At 42.3% G+C, this 19,300-nt stretch overlaps 1 protein-coding gene across 3 annotated transcripts; it reads right to left on the reverse strand.

Moving 5' to 3' along the window:
- Positions 1-2,192: 2,192 nt before the first annotated feature.
- Positions 2,193-17,818, reverse strand: LOC103281015 (zinc finger protein ZFP2). Of its 3 annotated transcripts, XM_062973407.1 has the most exons (4): positions 16,346-16,443; positions 11,485-11,587; positions 10,241-10,368; positions 2,193-8,247 (listed from the first exon to the last, which is right to left on the reverse strand). In XM_062973407.1, exons 3-4 carry the CDS (start codon positions 10,272-10,274, stop codon positions 6,500-6,502), a joined length of 1,782 nt encoding a protein of 593 aa, XP_062829477.1. In that variant the 5' UTR covers positions 10,275-10,368; positions 11,485-11,587; positions 16,346-16,443; the 3' UTR covers positions 2,193-6,499. The 3 variants fall into 3 exon arrangements, with proteins under 3 accessions (XP_062829477.1, XP_062829476.1, XP_008119838.2); XM_062973406.1 differs by lacking the exon at positions 11,485-11,587 and having other exon boundaries at positions 2,193-8,244; positions 16,346-17,818; XM_008121631.3 differs by lacking the exon at positions 11,485-11,587 and having other exon boundaries at positions 16,346-17,816.
- Positions 17,819-19,300: the final 1,482 nt, after the last annotated feature.

Below are 19,300 nucleotides of genomic sequence, written 5' to 3' on the forward strand. Positions count from 1 at the left end.
GGACGGAGAGAGATGGTGTATTCGCAGAATGGCAGATTTTCAGGGAATTCGATCTGGCCTATGTGCAGCTCTCTCTTTTCGAGAAGGAAGAAAGGATGGTAATGTATGCATGACGAATGAATTAATGTTTTTATTTGTATGAATGCTGAGTAAAATGTAATATCCCCTTTGTTTGTAGTTATATAATCTGTATGTGTCTGCCTTCTTTCTCTGTATAAAGTGCCGAATACTCTGTCTCAATGTGAACAATATAAAATACAGTAGAGTCTCACTTATCCAACATAAACGGGCCAGCAGAATGTTGGATAAGCGAATATGTTGGATAATAAGGAGAGATTAAGGAGAAGCCTATTAAACATCAAATTAGGTTATGATTTTACAAATTAAGCACCAAAACATCATGTTATACAACTAATTTGACAGAAAAAGTAGTTCAATACGCAGTAATGCTATGTAGTAATTACTGTATTTACGAATTTAGCACCAAAATATCACAATATATTGAAAACATTGACTACAAAAATGCGTTGGATAATCCAGAACGTTGGATAAGCGAGTGTTGGATAAGTGAGACTCTACTGTAAGTCTTTTTAATGCTTTTTGAAGTTTAAAAAAGTATTAATGAAAGCCTCAAAGAATTATCGAATTGGAAGAGACCCCAAGGACAGGAAGACACAATCAAAGCCCTCCCGAAAGATGGCCATTCATACATATATATTTTTTTGGAGGATGGTCCAGAGAGCACTGCAATTCACTGTGTCGAAAGCCTTCCACCTGGAAACCGATGTCATCACTGTGGAAGAATATGTGGGTCAAGAATAGGGCTCTAGTCACTTATGTCTCCACTACCAAGACACTATACTTGGAAGGCCATCATATTCAGACGACAAGGGATTGCCTAAGTAAGGAAGACCACATGCTCTCTCTCTCTCTCCTTTTGACTATGTGACCTACTGATAGCTGTTTTATTACAAGAGAGATGCCCTGGCCAGCTGACACAGAGAATCATCTCAAAGATATTTGAAACTGGACTAATAGGTTTTGTACCTATGTATGCTGAACACATTAAAATTGTGAGTATACCAAATATGTTATTTCCATCAAAGTCTACTTCATTCTTGTCTCTTGAGTGCATGATATGAAACAAGTTGTTTTACGGGAGAGTACCTTTTTTTGGGAGTCCCAGTGGTGCAGCGAGTCAAACAGCTGAGCTGCTGAACTTGCTGACCGAAAGGTTGGCAGTTCGAATCCAGGGAGTGGGGTGATCTCCCACTGTTAGCCCCAGTTTCTGCCAACCTAGCAGTTCAAAAACATGCAAGTGTGAGTAGATCAATAGGTACCACTTTGGCAGGAAGGTAACGATGCTCTATACAGTCATGCCAGCCACATGACCTTGGAGGTGTCTATGGACGCCGGCTCTTTGGCTTAGAAATTGAGATGAGCACCAACCTTCAGAGTCAGACACGACTGGACTTAATGTCAGGGGAAAACCTTTATCTCATCTATTTTTGGGCACTGAAAATAACACTTCTAAAGCTCTGCTTGTTGAATACACTGGCAAATGTTTTTCCTAACAGATTGGAAAATGCAGGTTATTCACTGAAACCATTGCCTATAAGATTCTCCTCTAAAGGTTTTTTTTTTTGGCTTTTGTCTAAAAGGCTACATTCTCTAATACAAACAGCTCTCGCCATCAAGATTTAATGTTTAGACGGAATCTCTTTTCCTGCAATAATTTCTGGTTCTGTGTTCCTTTATTATGTTTATATATGCCATGCTTTTTCTTTCCAATAAGGAGACTAAAAGGGGCTTGCATTTAAAGCATGAGACTCAAAGTGGCTTACGTTTAAAGGCTTTCGGTACAATTTAAAATATAAACATGACAAGGGGATGGGCCCAAGGGGCTCTGGGTCCCCCTCCAGCTTCATGACCCTCTGCCTTTTACTTATTGGGCTTCAAAGGGGAGACATTATCCTCTTGGAGCAAGCCAAGCAGAAGTATAATCTCTTTGTAGCAGGTATGGGCCAGCTTGGGCCCTCCCTCCAGATGTTTTGGACTTCAACTCCCACAATTCCTAACAGCCAGTAGCTGGCCCATGCCTTCCAGGCTTCCTTCCCTGCTATAAGCCTCCTGGCAAATCAATGCATAGTTAAACAGCAATAAATAAATAATAATATTCGGAGACACAATACTTTAATAAAAGTCTGCTTTTATAATACAGTACAACTGTGTTACATTAGGTTTATCATCGTTTGCTTTTGACAAGCTGGACACAAATCGACAGTGTGACGCAGCAGCGAAAAAGGCCAACGCACTTCTAGGCTGCATCCATACGATTGAGGAAAGTCACAGTTCTGTTCTCTTCCGCTGTGGCCCGACCTCCCCTGGAGTAACCCAGTTCTGGATATCAACATTCAAGAGAGATGTATTGTTGAAGGATATTGACAAGAGATTAGGACACAGAACAACGGCTTCAAACTACAGGAAAGGAGATTACACCTGAAGATAAGGAAGAACTTTCTCACTGTGAGAGCAGTTCAACAGTGGAACTCTCTGCCGCAGAGTGTAATGGAAGCTCCTTATTTGGAGGCTTTTAAGCAGAGGCTGGATGGACATCTGTCAGGGGTGCTTTGAATGTGATTTTCCTACCTGACAAGAATAGGGTCCAACTCCATGATTCTATAACCTCCAATTCGTTAAGAGTGTTTATGGCATAGTATGGGGTATAGCAGCCATGGGCTATTAGGAATTGTGGGAGTTGAAGTCCAAAACACCTGAAGGGCCCAATAATAACTTTATTTTTATATCCCGTCTCCATCCCCCTGCGGGGACTGAGGGTGGCTAACATGGGGCCAAGCCCAAATATCAAGTTAGCACATGCCTGGGGTATAGCTTTAGACCTATTTTAACAGTAATTCTCACGCAACCAGAAACTACATTTATCCAGTAACTACCAATTTCCATGTGTGCCAGTTAACTGAGACTCTAGTACAGGGGTCCTCATACTTTTTAAGTGGAGGGCCGATTCACATTCCCTCAAACTGCTGGGGGCCCAGACTACGATGAAATAGTAAAAAATTAGGATTGGTTTTGTGTGCCTTCAAGTCATTTCAGACTTAAATCAACTCTAAGTCTAAAGTTTAGGACAGAGGCTAGGTAAATGACCTTGGAGGGCCTTAGTTTAGAGACCACAGACCTAGACAATCTCATAAGACCATAGGTAAGCAGAGAGATCTCCAAAGACCATCTAGATGGTCTCATAAGACCATCAGAAGACCATAGATAAGGAAAGGGACCCTCAAAGACCATCTAGATGGTTTCATAAGACCATAGGTAAGGAAAGAGGTCCCCAAAGGCCATCTAGATGATCTCATCAGGCCATCAGAAGACCATAGATAAGGAAAGAGACCCTCAAAGACCATCTAGATGGTCTCATAGGACCATAGGTAAGGAAAGGGGTCCCCCAACACCATTTAGACAGTCTCATAGGACCATAGGTAAGTGACCTTCAAAAGCTATCTAGACAGTCTCATAAGGCCGTAGCTAAACAAAGAGACCTTCAAAAACCATCTAGATGGTCTCATAAGACCATAGGTAAACAAAGAAACCTCCAAAGACCAGGTAGACTTAGATCAACTCTAAGTCTAAAGTTTAGGACAGGGGGCATGTAAATGACCTTGGAGGGCTGCATCCGGCCCATGGGCCTTAGTTTGGGGACCCCAGCTCTAGTATACTAAGCACAGCTGATTAGTGCATTTAGGGGCTTTCTTCCTATATTATATTGTGTTATATCCTTCTTTGGAGGCTTTTCAGCAGAGGCTGGGTGGCCAACTGTCGGGGATGCTTTGAATGAGATTTCCTGCTTCTTGGCAGGGGGTTGGACTGGATGGCCCATGAGGTCTCTTCCAACTCTTTCTATAAGACCCTATATTCAAAGAAAGGAAGGAAAACAATAAAATAAATAATAAATATAAGAGCTTTCAAATGTTGAACTACAACTCCAGAGACAGGCATTCAAATCCCTGCTCAGCCATGGGGACTGATTGAATAGCATACTCCCAGCCTGGAGAACAAAAGATTAAGCGGTGACATGATTTAAATATTTGAAAGGATGCCATATTGAAGATAGAGAAGGGAGCCCAGCTAAACATGAGGAAGAACAGCCTTATGGAAAGAGCTGTCTGACACTAAACAGGCCTCCTAATGTAGTGGAGCCTTCTTCAAAGGGTAGGTTTCTGCAGAGTTAACTTATAATTACAAAGGGTCACATTGCAATTGAGAGGACATTGTTTGGGAATTTGTATGTACAGTAGTCTCGCTTATCCAACGTAACATTAGATAAGCGAAAATAATGGATAATAAGGAGGGATTAAGGAAAAGCCTATTAAACGTCAAATTACGTTATGATTTTACAAATTAAGCACCAAAACATCATGTTTTACAACAAGTCTGCCACTTGTTTGGGAGCATGGCTGCACTTGTGTTGTTGTTGAGTGTGTTGGCCCACTGCACGTTGCTGCCTAGAGAGACAGCTGTGGGTCCGGGCAAGAGCCAGACTGTGTTGGATAATACAGAACACTGGATGAGCAAAAGTTGGATAAGCGAGACTCTACTGTATTTGTATTCGATCTTCAATTTCTATGTGGCCATTCCTTTGCTAAGTTCTGGTGCATTGCTACAAAGTCATGGGATGCATTACCTTCAGGGGGAAATAAGTAAAGGTAAAGGGTTTCCACTGACATTAAGTCTAGTCATGCCCGACTCTGGGAGTTGCTGCTCATCTCCATTTCTAAGCCGAAGAGCCGGCGTTGTGACCAGCATGACTGCATGGAGCGTTGTTACCTTCCCGCTGGAGCGGTACCTATTGATCTACTCACATGTGCATGTTTTTGAAGTGCTAGGTTGGCAGAAGCTGGGGCTAACAGCGGAAGCTCACCCCGCTCCCTGGATTTTAACCAGTCAGCAAATTCAGCAGCTCAGCATTTAAACCCGCTGCGTCACTGGGGGCTCCAGGGGAAAATAGACACTCAAAATAATTACAGCATGGATATTTAGGAAATAAGGCATAACAATGAATAACCTGAAGCTTCCCAAAGCAGGTTTCTAGGGTGCTTACTCTCCAACCTTGTTCCTCAAGGCAGAGACAGGTGTGTTAACAACCAACATTGGGGGTCCAAAAGTAGGCACTGACCACTAAGACATAGCCAGTGTGGTGTAGTGGTTTGAAATTCAGAGACCAAGGTTCAAATCCTTACTCAGCCATGGAAACGCACTGGGAGACCCTGGGCAAGTCACACTTCCTCAATCTCAGAGAGCAGCAAGGCAAGGCCAGATCAGGGTTGTTGTATGTTTTCCAGGTTGTATCCTCTGATGATGCCTGCCATAGATGTTGGCAAAACGTCAGGAGAGAATACTTCTGGGACATGGCCATACAACCCGGAAAACATACAACAACGCTGCGATCCAGGCCATGAAAGCCTTCGACAACACAAGGCCAGATCCCCTCCCAACATCAGCATTCAGGATTTAGGGACTCAACTTCACAAACTATAACCTCAAACAGAACTTAGTTTGCAAGAGTACAAAATGAAAGGACACAGGGCCAGACATTAGAAAGCACTGCTTTCAAGAAAATCAACAGAACTACTGTATTTGTTGACACGTCAAAGAATATTCATGCCGTCACTCTCAACGCTGTTGTTGTGTAGCCTGCCTTTTGCATCTATAATATTATTCAGCCAGTCGGTAGAGGAGGGAGATAATTATTATCATTAAACTATGAGCCATATTTGATGTTATAAATGATTCAAATGCTGTATTTTACCATTTTATCCTTATTTGACTTCAGCTGAAAATTGGTTGACCAAAATAAAGGCTACTGACTGATGAAATATCCTTGCAAAATGTTATTTCCTTAAGTGACTTGTAACAGCTTTTAGTGAAATACAATGAAAGTTTGACCTAACAGGAGAAAGATGAATTGGTCATCCCATGCTTTGTATCTACATTTTTGAAGAGGGCTCAATTTGGAGGAAACAGTAAAATGATGCAGACCAAAAGCAGCAAAGAAGTAGTAATGGAATACGTAGCTACTTTCAGCAAACTTAGATCTCAGGGGCCAGATGCAGTGCTTCCAAGGAGACAGAAAACAGAATGAGTTTCCTTGCTGCCTGTCTAGAAAATGGGATCTAACCAGTTGATTCAACTCACAGGGAAGGGAGTTCATAAGAAAGAACTTTACAGTGTTCAGAGAAAATCCACAGTGGGCTATTTTGCCTTGCATACCATCCTTTCAAGGATGTTTGAGTGGAAGGTTTATGAAATGTCAATGGTATGACTAACTGGCCCTCGTGGGCCTAATTAAAGGTATCAGTCAGAGGTTTTCTTGTAGACTCTGATACATTAAAAGCTCTGTTGTAAAAACAGATACTTTCCTCATGATGCATTTGTAATGTTTTCTCTTCTGTGTGAACTGTATGGTGCTACTTAACAACTGGATTCAAAATAAGACATTGTCCATACTCATGTCATGTGTATGGTTTATCTCCTCTGTGGATTCTCGGGTGGATTCCAAGTCCTGGCTTGGAAGGAAAACATCTTCCACACTCATGGCGTTTCTGTGGTACTCCTCTTGTGTGGACTCTCCAGCGGCGGAGGTTAAGCTGCGGATTTTCAGTATAATGTTTTCCACGCTATTCGTATCCGGTTGCTTTCCCCTGTGGATTCTCTGGTGTTTGATGAGCCCTGACATGGAACCAAAACACTTAACACACTCCTGGCACTGGTATGGCTTCTCTCCGGTGTGGATCCTCTGGTGGACCACAAGGTCAGACCTGCGAATCCAGCCTTTCCCACACACCTGGCATTCATATGGTTTCTCCCCTGTGTGGGTTCTGTGGTGGATCACAAGTCCCGCCTTGGAAGTGAAACATTTTCCGCACTCTTGGCATATATACAGTTTATCTCTTGTGTGGACTTTCCGGTGGACGTGAAGGTGTGAAGTTTGGGTATAACATTTGCCACATTCCTCACATTTGTATGGCTTCTCTCCTGTGTGGATTCTCTGGTGGATGACAAGGTCTGATTTGGAAGCAAAACATTTTGCGCATACCTGGCATTTATATGGCTTCTCTCCTGTGTGTACTCTATGGTGTTTCACAAGTTCTGATTTTGAAGCAAAGCATTTTTGACACACCTGGCATTCATACGGTTTCTCCCCTGTGTGGGTTCTCTGGTGGATCTCCAGGTATGATTTAGAAACAAAACATTTTTCACAATCTTGACATTTATATGGTTTCTCCCCTGTGTGAATTCTCTGGTGGATCACGAGTCCCGATGTGGAAGCAAAACATTTCCCACATTCCTGACACTTGTATAATTCCTCACTTGTGTGGACTCTCCGGTGGATGTGAAGGTGAGAAGACTGGGGATAACATTTTCCACAGTCCTGACATTTGTATGGTTTCTCCCCTGTGTGGATTCTCTGGTGGATCACAAGTTTTGACTTCGAAACAAAACATTTTACACAATATGGGCATTTGTACGGTTTCTCTCCTGTGTGGATTCTCTGGTGGATCACAAGGTCTGACTTGGATGCAAAACACTTCTCACACTCTTGGCATTGGAACGGTTTCTCTCCGGTGTGGATCCTCTGGTGTTTCAGAAGTCCTGATTTGGAAGCAAAACACTTCACACACTCTTCACATTTGTAGGGTTTCTCCCCTGTGTGGATTCTCTGGTGGACAGACAGTTTTGACTTGGAAACAAAAGATTTTCCACACTCCTGGCATTTGTATGGTTTCTCCCCTGTTTGGATTCCTTGCGGGATCACAAAGTTTGACCCACAAGTACAATTTTCCCCACACACTGGGCACATGTATGGTATTCCTTCTGGGTCAATTCTTTGGTGGAAGAGAAAGTTTGGATCTGCAATAGAAAATGTTCCACCCTCCTGGTAATTGAATGATGCCTCTGCGGTATGGACTCCCTCGTGGCTATTGGGGAGAAATTTGAGATCAACATCTTTCACCAAAAGTTCTCCATCACGGTTCTCTTCCAGCTGCATTCTCTCGTCACACACATGTATCATGTTTGGTGCAAAACATCTCCCACAGCTGGTGCATATGCAGGACATGTCTTCAGGGCATTTTTCTTCTGTGTGGACTGGTTCATCTTTGGGGAACACTGCATTCTGAGTAGGAGAATTCCCATGGTTGGCAAAGGCATTATTCTCCTCCCAGTCACCTGCTAGAAAGAAGAATAAGGGTAAATGCTCATTCCCAAGTATGAGCAAAAATGAATGCCAGGAAACAAGAAAGGATCCAGAAGACCTTTAAAAAGCCCAACCTCAGGAAAACCAGCCTCTCCTCATTGTTTCTTTCAGGATCCAGGCACATGGCTTTACATTCTTCATATTTAAAACAAAACAAGCTCCCAATATTCAGTTTAGTTTCACATACAATAGGGGTTTAATTTGAGACCCCTTCATCACCAATATCTGACAGATGACAGAAAGATTTCTGAATACAATAGTGTCTCACTTATCCAACCTTCACTTATCCAATGTTCTATATTATGCAACGCAGTCTGCCTTTTAGTAGACAATGTTTTTGTAGTCAATGTTTTCAATACATTGCGATGTTTTGGTGCTAAATTCATAAATACAGTAATTAGTACATAACGTTCTCATATATTGAATTGAATCAATTTCTTGTAAAACATGATGTTTTGGTGCTTAATTTGTAAAATCATAATGTAATTTGACGTTTAATAGGCTTCTCCTTATTCCCTCTTATTATCCAACATTTTCGCTTATTCAGCATTCTGTCATCCCATTTATGTTGGATAAGTGAGACTCTAATGTTCTTTCTGTGTCTTCCTTGGAATCCTGAGGCATATCCAAGACTCAGGGAAGGACTACAGGTATATTAAGTTTCAGGAGGAAAATGTGAAGTTTTGGGATTTCCCCAAGCTGTGTCACTGAGCTGGGACCGGGCCATAGACTACATGCAGCATAGTGCTAAATAAAGAGGAAAATTCTTTATTTTCCTGCTTGAAGCCTTTTAGACAGAGGGGTGGCAGCATGGGATGTGTGTGCAACATAGAATCATAGAATAGTAGAGTTGGAAGAGACCTCATGGGCCATCCAGTCCAAACCCCTGCCAAGAAGCAGGAAATCGCATTCAAAGCACCCCGACAGAAAAGCCTGCTCTCCTAGAATCATAGAATAGTAGAGCTAGAAGAGTGCTTCCATATGCAAATGCTTGCCCTTTTTGTGGCGAAGGATTTGCTTTAATTCAAACTATGCCGGGATATTTGTGTCTCTTGCATTTCCCTCCCCTTTGAGGTCTGATTTTTGCACTTGGACATGACAAGATTTAGGCATAGTCACAACAGCTTTCTGCTGTTAGAATCATAGAATCGGAAGAGAACCTCATGGGCCATCCAGTCCAACCCCATTCTGCCAAGAAGCAGGAATATTGCATTCAAAGCACCCACGACAGATGGTCATCCAGCCTTTGCTTAAAAGCCTCCAAAGATGCCTGCCATAGATGTGGGCAAAACGTCAGGAGAGAATACTCCTGGAACATGGCCATACAGCCTGGAAAACATACAACAACTCTATGATCCTGGCCATGAAAGCCTTCAACAACACATGGAGCAAAGATCACCTCTCTGTACTTATGCCCAGCCTCATGTTTCCATTCTATGTGCAGAACTGAATTATCAAGACTTATTATAAGACTGCCAGAGATAATGCAGGTGAAGGGCTTTCTGAGCTCAGAAAAGCCCAGAATAGCAACTTGGCTTAAACTAAGAAAACCTGTTCTGGACTACACCCCTCCCCAGAACTAGCCAATCTCAACAAAGCCCTGAAACTTAAAAACGTGTTTTGAATCACAGGGTGCATCTCCACTGTAGATAGAATGAATGCATTTTGTCATCCGTTTCACTGCCATGATACTGAACTCTTTTATTTTTGTAAATTATCAGCACAGGTTGGTCAGGAAGAACAAAATTATTTAGCATGGTCATGTATTCCAAATTGTGTTGGGACTCCCACCATAATCACTGGCCAAGCTGAAAGGTGTGCTAGCCAGTTGATGGAGAAGGTCTGGCCTGGAGGGAGAGTAGTTCCCAGCCCTCCTTTAAGAAACATCTAATGCTCGGCTAAGTTGCGGTTCTTGTTCTTGGGATTATTGCATTTTTAAAATGAAATGAACAACAGAAAGAGACCTACCAGGAGCAGGCACAGCCTCAACCGTTTCATCCATGACCTCCTTGTGTAGTTCTGTCTGTTCTGGATTCAAAATGCCCTCTTCTCGAGGAGGAAAGATGTGGCCACCTGTTGAAAGGTCAGTGGAATCTCTACAGAAAGAAAGAAGAAGAAAAAACATTTCCCCCTCAAAACTAGTCTTAATGCAATGACAAACAAACAAAAAAGGGATGTTAATGTGGGGTGATGGGTCTTATATTACAGCACTAAAACTGCAAGTGGAATCCACAGCTTTCCTAACAAGAGACAAATTGTTTGCTTTTTAGTCTTCTTATGTGTTACTGTTGATGTACAATACAGTAAGAATAACAGGGTTTTTGTGTGTTTTCTGGGCTGTATGGCCATGTTCCAGAAGTATTCTCTCCTGACGTTTCGCCCACATCTATGGCAGGCATCTGCCTGCCATAGAAGTGGGCGAAACGTCAGGAGAGAATACTTCTGGAACATGGCCATACAGCCTGGAAAACATACAACTCCTCTGTGATCCCGGCCATGAAAGACTTCGACAACACATAACAAATTCAGTTTGTTGAAATTAGCCTAATTAACTCCATTTTAACAATCTCACCCATTGGCTGTATTGTTTTGCTGAACTCTGCCATCTGACATATGCTAGAAATGATGTAGATGCAATATCAGATGTCCAGGATCAACCTATGTAATTTGATGGTGATAGTGACACACTCTGAGAACATCCTTGTAAACAACAAGCAGTAAGTATCTCCATTCTGTGCAAGTCATATAGATCTTAGATAAGAATTGCCAAATACACATTAGATATTGCTTATGCACACTCCATCTTTTTTTTTTGAGGTCTGAAATCCTATAAAATATTGATACTGAAATAAATTCCAGCTCAACCAGTGCTGTTAGTATATTGGACTGAAAGCATTACTGTGCATTCCTTTGGCCAAATATTTTATTTGCTGCACGGAGCCAAGTCAGGGCTGTACGATGGGGAAGCATTCAAAGCAGCCTCAAACGAGCCACATAGCACTCAGTTCATGAAATTGTAAACATTCAGGCAGAGGTAATGAGGACTCTGAACAAGATATCAAGTGTTTGATTACAAGGAGTCTATTTTGAAAGGGATAAACTGTAATTAAATGTGTGCTCAATATAAAAAAAATCAAACCCTTCTCATTCCTTTTGTGACAAGACACATATAATTCTGTGACAAAGCACATCCTTTTGAAGCCTGTCTTTACCTTGCAATATGGTGTCCCTTCACTGTGGACTCTGCCTGTTATCCAAAGAAGTCTCTCCCGCAGCAGGGAAATCAGGCTGGATTTTCACAAATAACTTTTTCACCTGAAACAAGGATTTAGCATGCAACCATAAGGCTGAAGTGGCCCTTAATGAAAATGAATTAGCACCTCGGGCATAATAGAAAAATTTTAATAACGCAATCGGGGGTTCCCAACCTTTGGTCCTCCAGGTGTTTTGAACTTCAACTCCCATAAATCCCAGCCAGTTTAGCACCTGTTATGAATTGTCCAAGCTGAAGTCCAAAACACCTGGAGGACTAAAGGTTGAGAACCAGTGGTATAAACAGATAAACAAATAAATGAATCAGTCACCTGGCTATGTAGTTCCACAGAACCTAAACATTCTAATAGGAAAATGCCAACTTTGTGTTTTCAAAAATCTTCTCTCTCAGATCTTCTGAGTCACACTGTCTACATAAAATGAAGAGTTTTCTTGCCTCTCTCTCCCACGCAAAAGCTGCCCTGCTGTGAATGGCTGAAGTGTGCTGGACAGAGCATTCGCTTCTTTCAAGACTTATTTTGTGCCCAAGAACACCTGGATCGTCTCAGTTCTTTTCTAGAAAAGCTATCTTTAATCTGGATCATGTTTGTGAGGGGTATTTAAAGGGGGGGGGGGGAATCCCTTGTTCCTCTTCTGCAAATTTAATCTTCTTTCCAAATCATTCATTTCAACTCTTCCAAGGCCTATGACAGCTATCCTCCCTTTCTTTGTGAAGGTGGCACTGTATTTCCCCCCAAATAAGCCTGAGTCTTCTATCTTTTGGAGCAAAAATGAAAATATTAGGGCAGGCATGGGCCAACTCGGGCCCTCCAGATGTTTTGGACTTCAACTTGGCTGTTAAGAATGGTGGAAGTTAAAGTCCAAAACATCTAGAGGGCCCAAGTTGGCCAATACCTGCATAAAGGCTTCTTTTCATGTAGAATCATAGAATCCTAGAGTTGGAAGAGACCTCATGGACCATCCAGTCCAACCCCCTGCCAAGAAGCCGGAAAATCGCATTCAAAGCCAACTCGACAGATGGCCATCCAACCTCTGTTTAAATGCCTCCAAAGGAGGAGCCTCCACCACACTCTGGGGAAGAGCGTTCCACTGCTGAACAGCTCTCACAGTTAGGAAGTTCTTCCTAATGTTCAGGTGGAATCTCCTTTCCTGTAGTTTGAAGCCGTTGTTTGGTGTCCTAAGGCTTGTCCAGACAGTACTTTTATCCCAGGAGCTCCCGTAGCAATCAGGAAGGTGGCCAGACACCGTTCCCTGTAAACTCGGAAGCAATACTACAAAAGGCAAAAAACGTGAGATTTCCAAGGTGGAGAATATCACGTTTTTTAGCCAAATATCGCATGTCTGTATGTTGCTGCAATCTGAAATCACTGAATTTTTTTTATCTGGGTTTGTTCCCGGGTTTTAGATGTTTGTTCTTGATTGGTTGGTTCCTAAAAAGGAGGTGACACTTGAGTAGAAGGCAAAAACTTTGTCCTGGAAAGAGGAACTTTGTCCTTCACCTGTTTAGTGAAATTTGTGGCAGAAAAATGAAGTTGCTGGGGTGGAACAAGTACTTTCACATTAAGTAGTACACAATGAAACAGGAACAAACACTTTCAAACCAGGAACAGAATGTCATCATTACTGTAATTAGTCAAACTTTGTTGTATTGACATCTGTGCAGACAGGTTTCATGGTGTACTTGTGCCAGGAAACAACATGACGATGTTGCCAGGTTATACATGATGGTTCCTAACTGGGTGTATGCTAGCAACTTGGGTACAGTTTAGTAAATGGCAAAAATTTACTACTGGCAGTTGGAACATGAACGTGCTGGAGATGAATGTAAATACTGAGAGCCCAGGTCATGCAGGTGGCTAATAGGAACAGCCATGTATGACCCAGGAATGGCACCCTATTGTTCCATACCACAAGTACACAACTAAATCTGTCTGAACAGATGGACAGGCAGCCAGGCTCTAGAAAGTGTCAATAATGACAAAGTTCTGTTTCTGGCTTGAAAGTGTGTTCCTGTTTCATTGTGCAGTGTTGATTTGGGCAGAAGTGGTCCTATCTCACGAGATTTGTTTGTGTGGCAGATACTTCATGAAATATCTGGAGGGCACAGTTTTTCTGGCCAGGACAAAGAAAGGAACATTTGCAGAGATCTGCATATCTGCATCTCAAGAAAAAAGCTGCCAAGGTTTCGGATGGAAGTCCCGCGGTGGCCATCTTGGGAGCCTCTAGATCTTGGAACAAAACAGCATGTCTGGACAACAGAAGCAGAAATCTCAGGACTAACAGGTCTGTATGTGTATCTGAAGTCCTGAGATTTTTTGCCTGTTTAAAACCCATGATTTAGTGCTGTCTGGAAGCGCACAATCACCAGGGCAGCAGAAAATAAGTCTGCTCCTTCCTCCCTATGACTTCCCCTCTCATATTTATACATAACCATCATGTCTCCTCTCAGCCTTCTCTTCTGCGGGCTGAACATGCCCAGCTCTTTAAGCCACTCCTCATAGGGCTTGTTCTCCAGACCCTTGATCATTTTAATTGCCCACCTCTGGACGCTTTCCAGTTTGTCAACATCTCCCTTCAATTGCGGTGCCCAGAATTGAACACAGTATTCCAGGTGTGGTCTGACCAAGGCAGAATAGAGGGGGAGCATGACTTTCCTGGATCTAGACGCTATACTCCTATTTATGTAGCCCAAAACCCCATTGGCTTTTAAAGCTGCCACATGACATTGTTGGCTCGTGTTTAACTTGTTGCCCATGAGGCATCCAAGGTCTTTTTCACATGTACTGCTGTCAAACCAGGCATCCCCCATTCTGTATCTTTGTATTTCATTTTGTCTGCCTAAGTGGAATATCTTGCATTGTCCCTGCTGAACTTCATTTTGTTAGCTTCGACCAATCATCTCTCTAATCTGTTAAAATCATTTTGAATTCTGCACCTATCTTCTGGAGTATTGGTTATCTCTCTCAATTTGGTGTCATCTGCGAACCTGATCATGCCTTTTAACCCTTCATCTAAGTCATTAATAAAGATGTTGAACAGAATCGGGCCAGGAGGGAGGAACCCTGCTTATGGCACTTCTCACTTCATTCCAGGATGATTTCCCCCCAAATAAGCCTGAGTCTTGTTTATTTTGGAGCAACAGTGAATATATTAGGGCGGGAAGGCATGGGCCAACTTGGGCCCTCCGGGTGTTTTGGAATTCAACTCCCACCATTCCCAACAGCTGGTAGAAGTTGAAGTCCAAAACACCCGGAGGGCCCAAGTTGGCCCGTGCCTGCATAAAGGCTTCTTTTCATGTACAAGAATTCATTCATTCATTTATTCATGTACAACAATCTGCACTTATTCAGAAACAGTCACGTCATCTTCTGAAATGTCATCATAACAATGAATTACGTATAAATATAAATTTGATTATTTTAGGGGCCCCTGGTGGCACAGTGTGTTAAAACACTGAACTGCTGAACTTGCGGACAAAAAGGTCCCAGGTTCAAATCCCGGGAGCAGAGTGAGCATCTGCTGTTAGCCCCAGCTCCTGCCAACCTAACAGTTCGAAAACATGCAAATGCACCAACCCCCAGAGTCAGACATGACTGGACTTAACGTCAGGGGAAACCTTTACCTTTACTTATTTTATAATCTGCACTTATTCACAGTTATGTCACCTTCTGGAACGCCATCATAACATAATGCCAACAATATTATTCATTTACATTGAATTATGTATAAGTAAAGGTAAAGGTTTCCCCTGACGTTAAGTCCAGTCATGTCTGACTCTGGGGGTTGATGCTCATCTCCATTTCTAAGCCGAAGAGCCGGCATTGTCCGTAGACACCTCCAAGGTCATGTGGCCGGCATGACTGCATGGAGCGCCGTTACCTTCTCGCCGGAGCGGTACCTATTGATCTACTCACATTTGCATGTTTTTGAATTGCTAGGTTGACAGGAGCTGGCATTAACAGCGGGTGCTCAAGCCGCTCCCATATGTATAAATATTATTATTTTATAATCTGCACTTATTCAGACACAATTATGTCACCTTCTGGAACGCCGTCATAACATAATGCCAACAATATTATTCCTTTACATTGAATTACGTATAAATATTATTATTTTACAATCTGCACTTATTCAGACAAAATTATGTCACCTTCTGGAACACCATCATAACATAATGCCAACAATATTATCCATTTACATTGAATTACATATCATTATTATTATTTCACAATCTGCACTTATTCAGACACAATTATGTCACCTTCTGGAACGCCATCATAACATAATGCCAACAATATTATTCATCGATATTGATTTATGTATAAATATTATTTTATAACTCAATATGTCTGTCGTGTGACTACATATTAATGTTCTTATTTTATAATTTAATGTCTATCGTGGTTCTAGCATACAAGCTTAATGGGTTTATTTTTGGGAGGGGTGGGGACTTAGATTAGGACCATCCTTAAAAATTATGGTAGGGCTTATTTTTTTCCTGGTGAGGTCTGATTTTTCAGAGAGAGGGTTCTTTGGGAGGCAATGGAGGCTGCCTACTCCCTTTCATTGGGAGGCAGGGCCTGGTTTAGACGACAGATGGTCTCCCCTCCTCCCTTCTTGGCTCCCCTAGAGGCCCTTCAAGGCAGAGCCTTCTGTTGGGAGGACAATATGAGGGCCCTCCAGATGGCTGGGGAAGAGGAGGCCTCTCTGCACAAAAGGAAGGAATTAAAACAGGAATTAAGAGAGGAAGGGCCTGCTCCCGGCCCTAAAAAGCCCCCTGTCCTCCCCTCCCAAGCTCACCTCAGGCCTCCTTCTCCTCCGCACACAAAAGAGCGACTGACGGCTTCTGAAGCTCCCCTTCCAAGGCTTGGGTTCCTCCCTTCCGCTTCCGGCATCACGTGACCGAAGCCCTGCCAGGCTCTGGGCAGGAGCTGTCCAATCACATCCCTGAGAACAGCAGAAAGGGGGAGGAGCCGTTGCCTGTATGTCTTCTTCTTCTCTAACAAAGCCAGCACAGAATGGCAGTCAGCCTAACCCCAGGGAAGCATCCCATCAAGCCTTTGACAGGGGAATATGCTCCTGCCTGGGAGTCTCCTCTGCTTTTCAACAGGGGCTGGGTGGCCATCTGCTAGGAGTGCTTCGATTGTGTTTTCCTCTAGGGTAGAATGGGGTTGGGGGCCCCTGGTGGCACAGTGCGTTAAAGCGCTGAGCTGCTGAACTTGCGGACCAAAAGGTCCCAGGTTCAAATCCCGGGAGCGGAATGAGCGTCCGCTGTTAGCCCCAGCACCTGCCAACCTAGCAGTTCAAAAACATGCAAATGTAAGTAGATCAATAGGTACCGCTCCGGCGAGAAGGTAACGGCGCTCCATGCAGTCATGCCAGTGACCACATGACCTTTGAGGTGTCTATGGACAACGCCGGCTCTTCGGCTTAGAAATAGAGATGAGCACCAACCCCCATAGTCGGTCATGACTGGACTTAACATCAAGGGAAAACCTTTACCTTTACTTAGAATGGGGTTGGACTGGATGGCCCCTTATGGTCTCTTCCCACTCCAGCTCTTCTCCATTCTAGCATATAAGCAACCTACTGGCTGTTAGGAATTGTGGGAGTTGAAGTCCAAAACACCTGGAAGGAGGGCCCAAGTTTGCCCTTGCCTAGCACTTTACAGAAATATATTTATTTATTAGCAACATTTCTATCTTGCCCTACTCACCCCGAAGGGGACTCAGGGTGGCTTACAAGTTATGTGTACATACAATATAATATATTAGCATAGCACAATATAAGCATTATAAATTACTATATTGTACTTTAACACTATCTTGTAATATTATTAGTGGCTCAAGTATTTTATAATGTATGGTTTTAAATCTATTTATTGTATTTTGTTAAATTATCTAATTGTTTTAATGGCTTATGTGTTATCTTTTCGTATTGTATATTGCCATTGAATTTTGCCAGATTGTGAGCTGCCCTGAGTCCCTTCGGGTGAGAAGGGCGGGATAGAAATGATGGAAATAAATAAATAAATAAGTAATATTACATGTAATATAAATATACAAGTATAATCGTGTATTATTATATTGTATTACATTATAATATTATCAATATTATATGTATATACAATATATTCTATTATTAGTATATCATAATATATGAATATTACATATTATTACATTGTTAGAAATATATTCCTGCATGGGTGTTGCTGTGAGTTTTCCGGGCTGTCTGGCCATGTTCCAGAAGCATTCTCTCCTGACGTTTTGTCCACATCTATGGCAGGCATCCTCAGAGGTTGTGAGGCATATTGGAAACTAGGCAAGTGGGGTTTATATATCTGTGGAAGGTGTAGGGTGGGAGAAAGTACTCTTGTCTGTTGGAGGCAAGTGTGAATGTATTAATTAATCACTTCGATTAGCACTGAAAAGCCTTGCAGCTTAAAGGCCTGGCTGATTCCTGCCTGTGGAAATCCTTTGTTGGGAGGTGTTAGCTGGTCCTGGTTGCTTGCTTATTTATTTATGTATATTTATTACCGACATTTATATCCTGCCCTTCTCAGCCTGAAGGGGACTCAGGGCGGCTCACAAGTCATATGTACATACAATATATTATATTTTTCGTATAGCACAATATAAGCATTATTTATTACTATATTGTACTATAACACTATATTGTAATATTATTAGTAATATTACATGTAATATAAATATATAAATTGTTTCATGTCTGGAATTCCCTATTTTCAGAGTGTTGTTCTTTATTTACTGTCCTGATTATACAGGGTTTTTTTTTTATACTGGTAGTCAGATTTTGCTCATTTTCATGGTTTTTGTTGAAATTGTCCACATGCTTGTGGATTTCAATAGCTTCTCTGTGTCTTCTGACATAGTGGTTGGTCCAGCATTTCCGTGTTTTGAAATAATATGCTGTGTCATCTAGTCCACTGCTATAACTGACTTCTCTGGTTGAGTTAGTCTGCAGTCGTTTCATGTTCCTAGATTCGTGTTTGAATGCTAACAGACCCACTAAGAAAATCTACAGACCCACCCAGAAAATCTAACAAATGCTACGTTCAGCAAAGAACAAGAGGGATCCTCTCACCTCTGCAGGAGTCTACCGTATACCATGCAGCTGTGGACAAGTCTACAGAGGGACCACCAAATGCAGCACCCAAACTCAAATCAAGGAACATGAAAGGCACTGCAGACTAACTCAACCAGAGAAGTCAGCCATAGCAGGGCACTTGATAAACCAATCTAGAAATGCTGGACCACTCTAACAACCGCCATGTCAGACTACACAGAGAAACCACTGAAATCCGCAAGCATGTGAACAATTTCAACAGAAAGGAGAAAACCATGAAAATGAACAAAATCTGGCTACCAGTATTAAACTCCAAAACTAGGACAGTAAATAAAAAACAGCACTAAATAAACAGAGGGATTCCTGACATGAAACAATCAGGGCCAGGTAACACCTCCCAACAAAGGATTCCCCCCCATGCAGGAATTAGCAAAGCCTTGAAACTCCAAGGCCTTTGAATGATAATTAAGGTAATTAATTATAATATTCACACTTGCCTCCAACAGACAAGAGTTCTTTTTCCCACCCTGGACCTTCCACAGATATATAAACCTCTCCCATGCCTAGTTTCCAATATATCTCACAACCTCTGAGGATGCCTGCCATAGATGTGGGCGAAACGTCAGGAAAGAATGCTTCTGAACATGGCCATACAGCCTGGAAAACATA

Source organism: Anolis carolinensis, chromosome 2 (genome assembly GCF_035594765.1).
Source record: "Anolis carolinensis isolate JA03-04 chromosome 2, rAnoCar3.1.pri, whole genome shotgun sequence".
Classification (NCBI taxonomy): domain Eukaryota; kingdom Metazoa; phylum Chordata; class Lepidosauria; order Squamata; family Dactyloidae; genus Anolis; species Anolis carolinensis.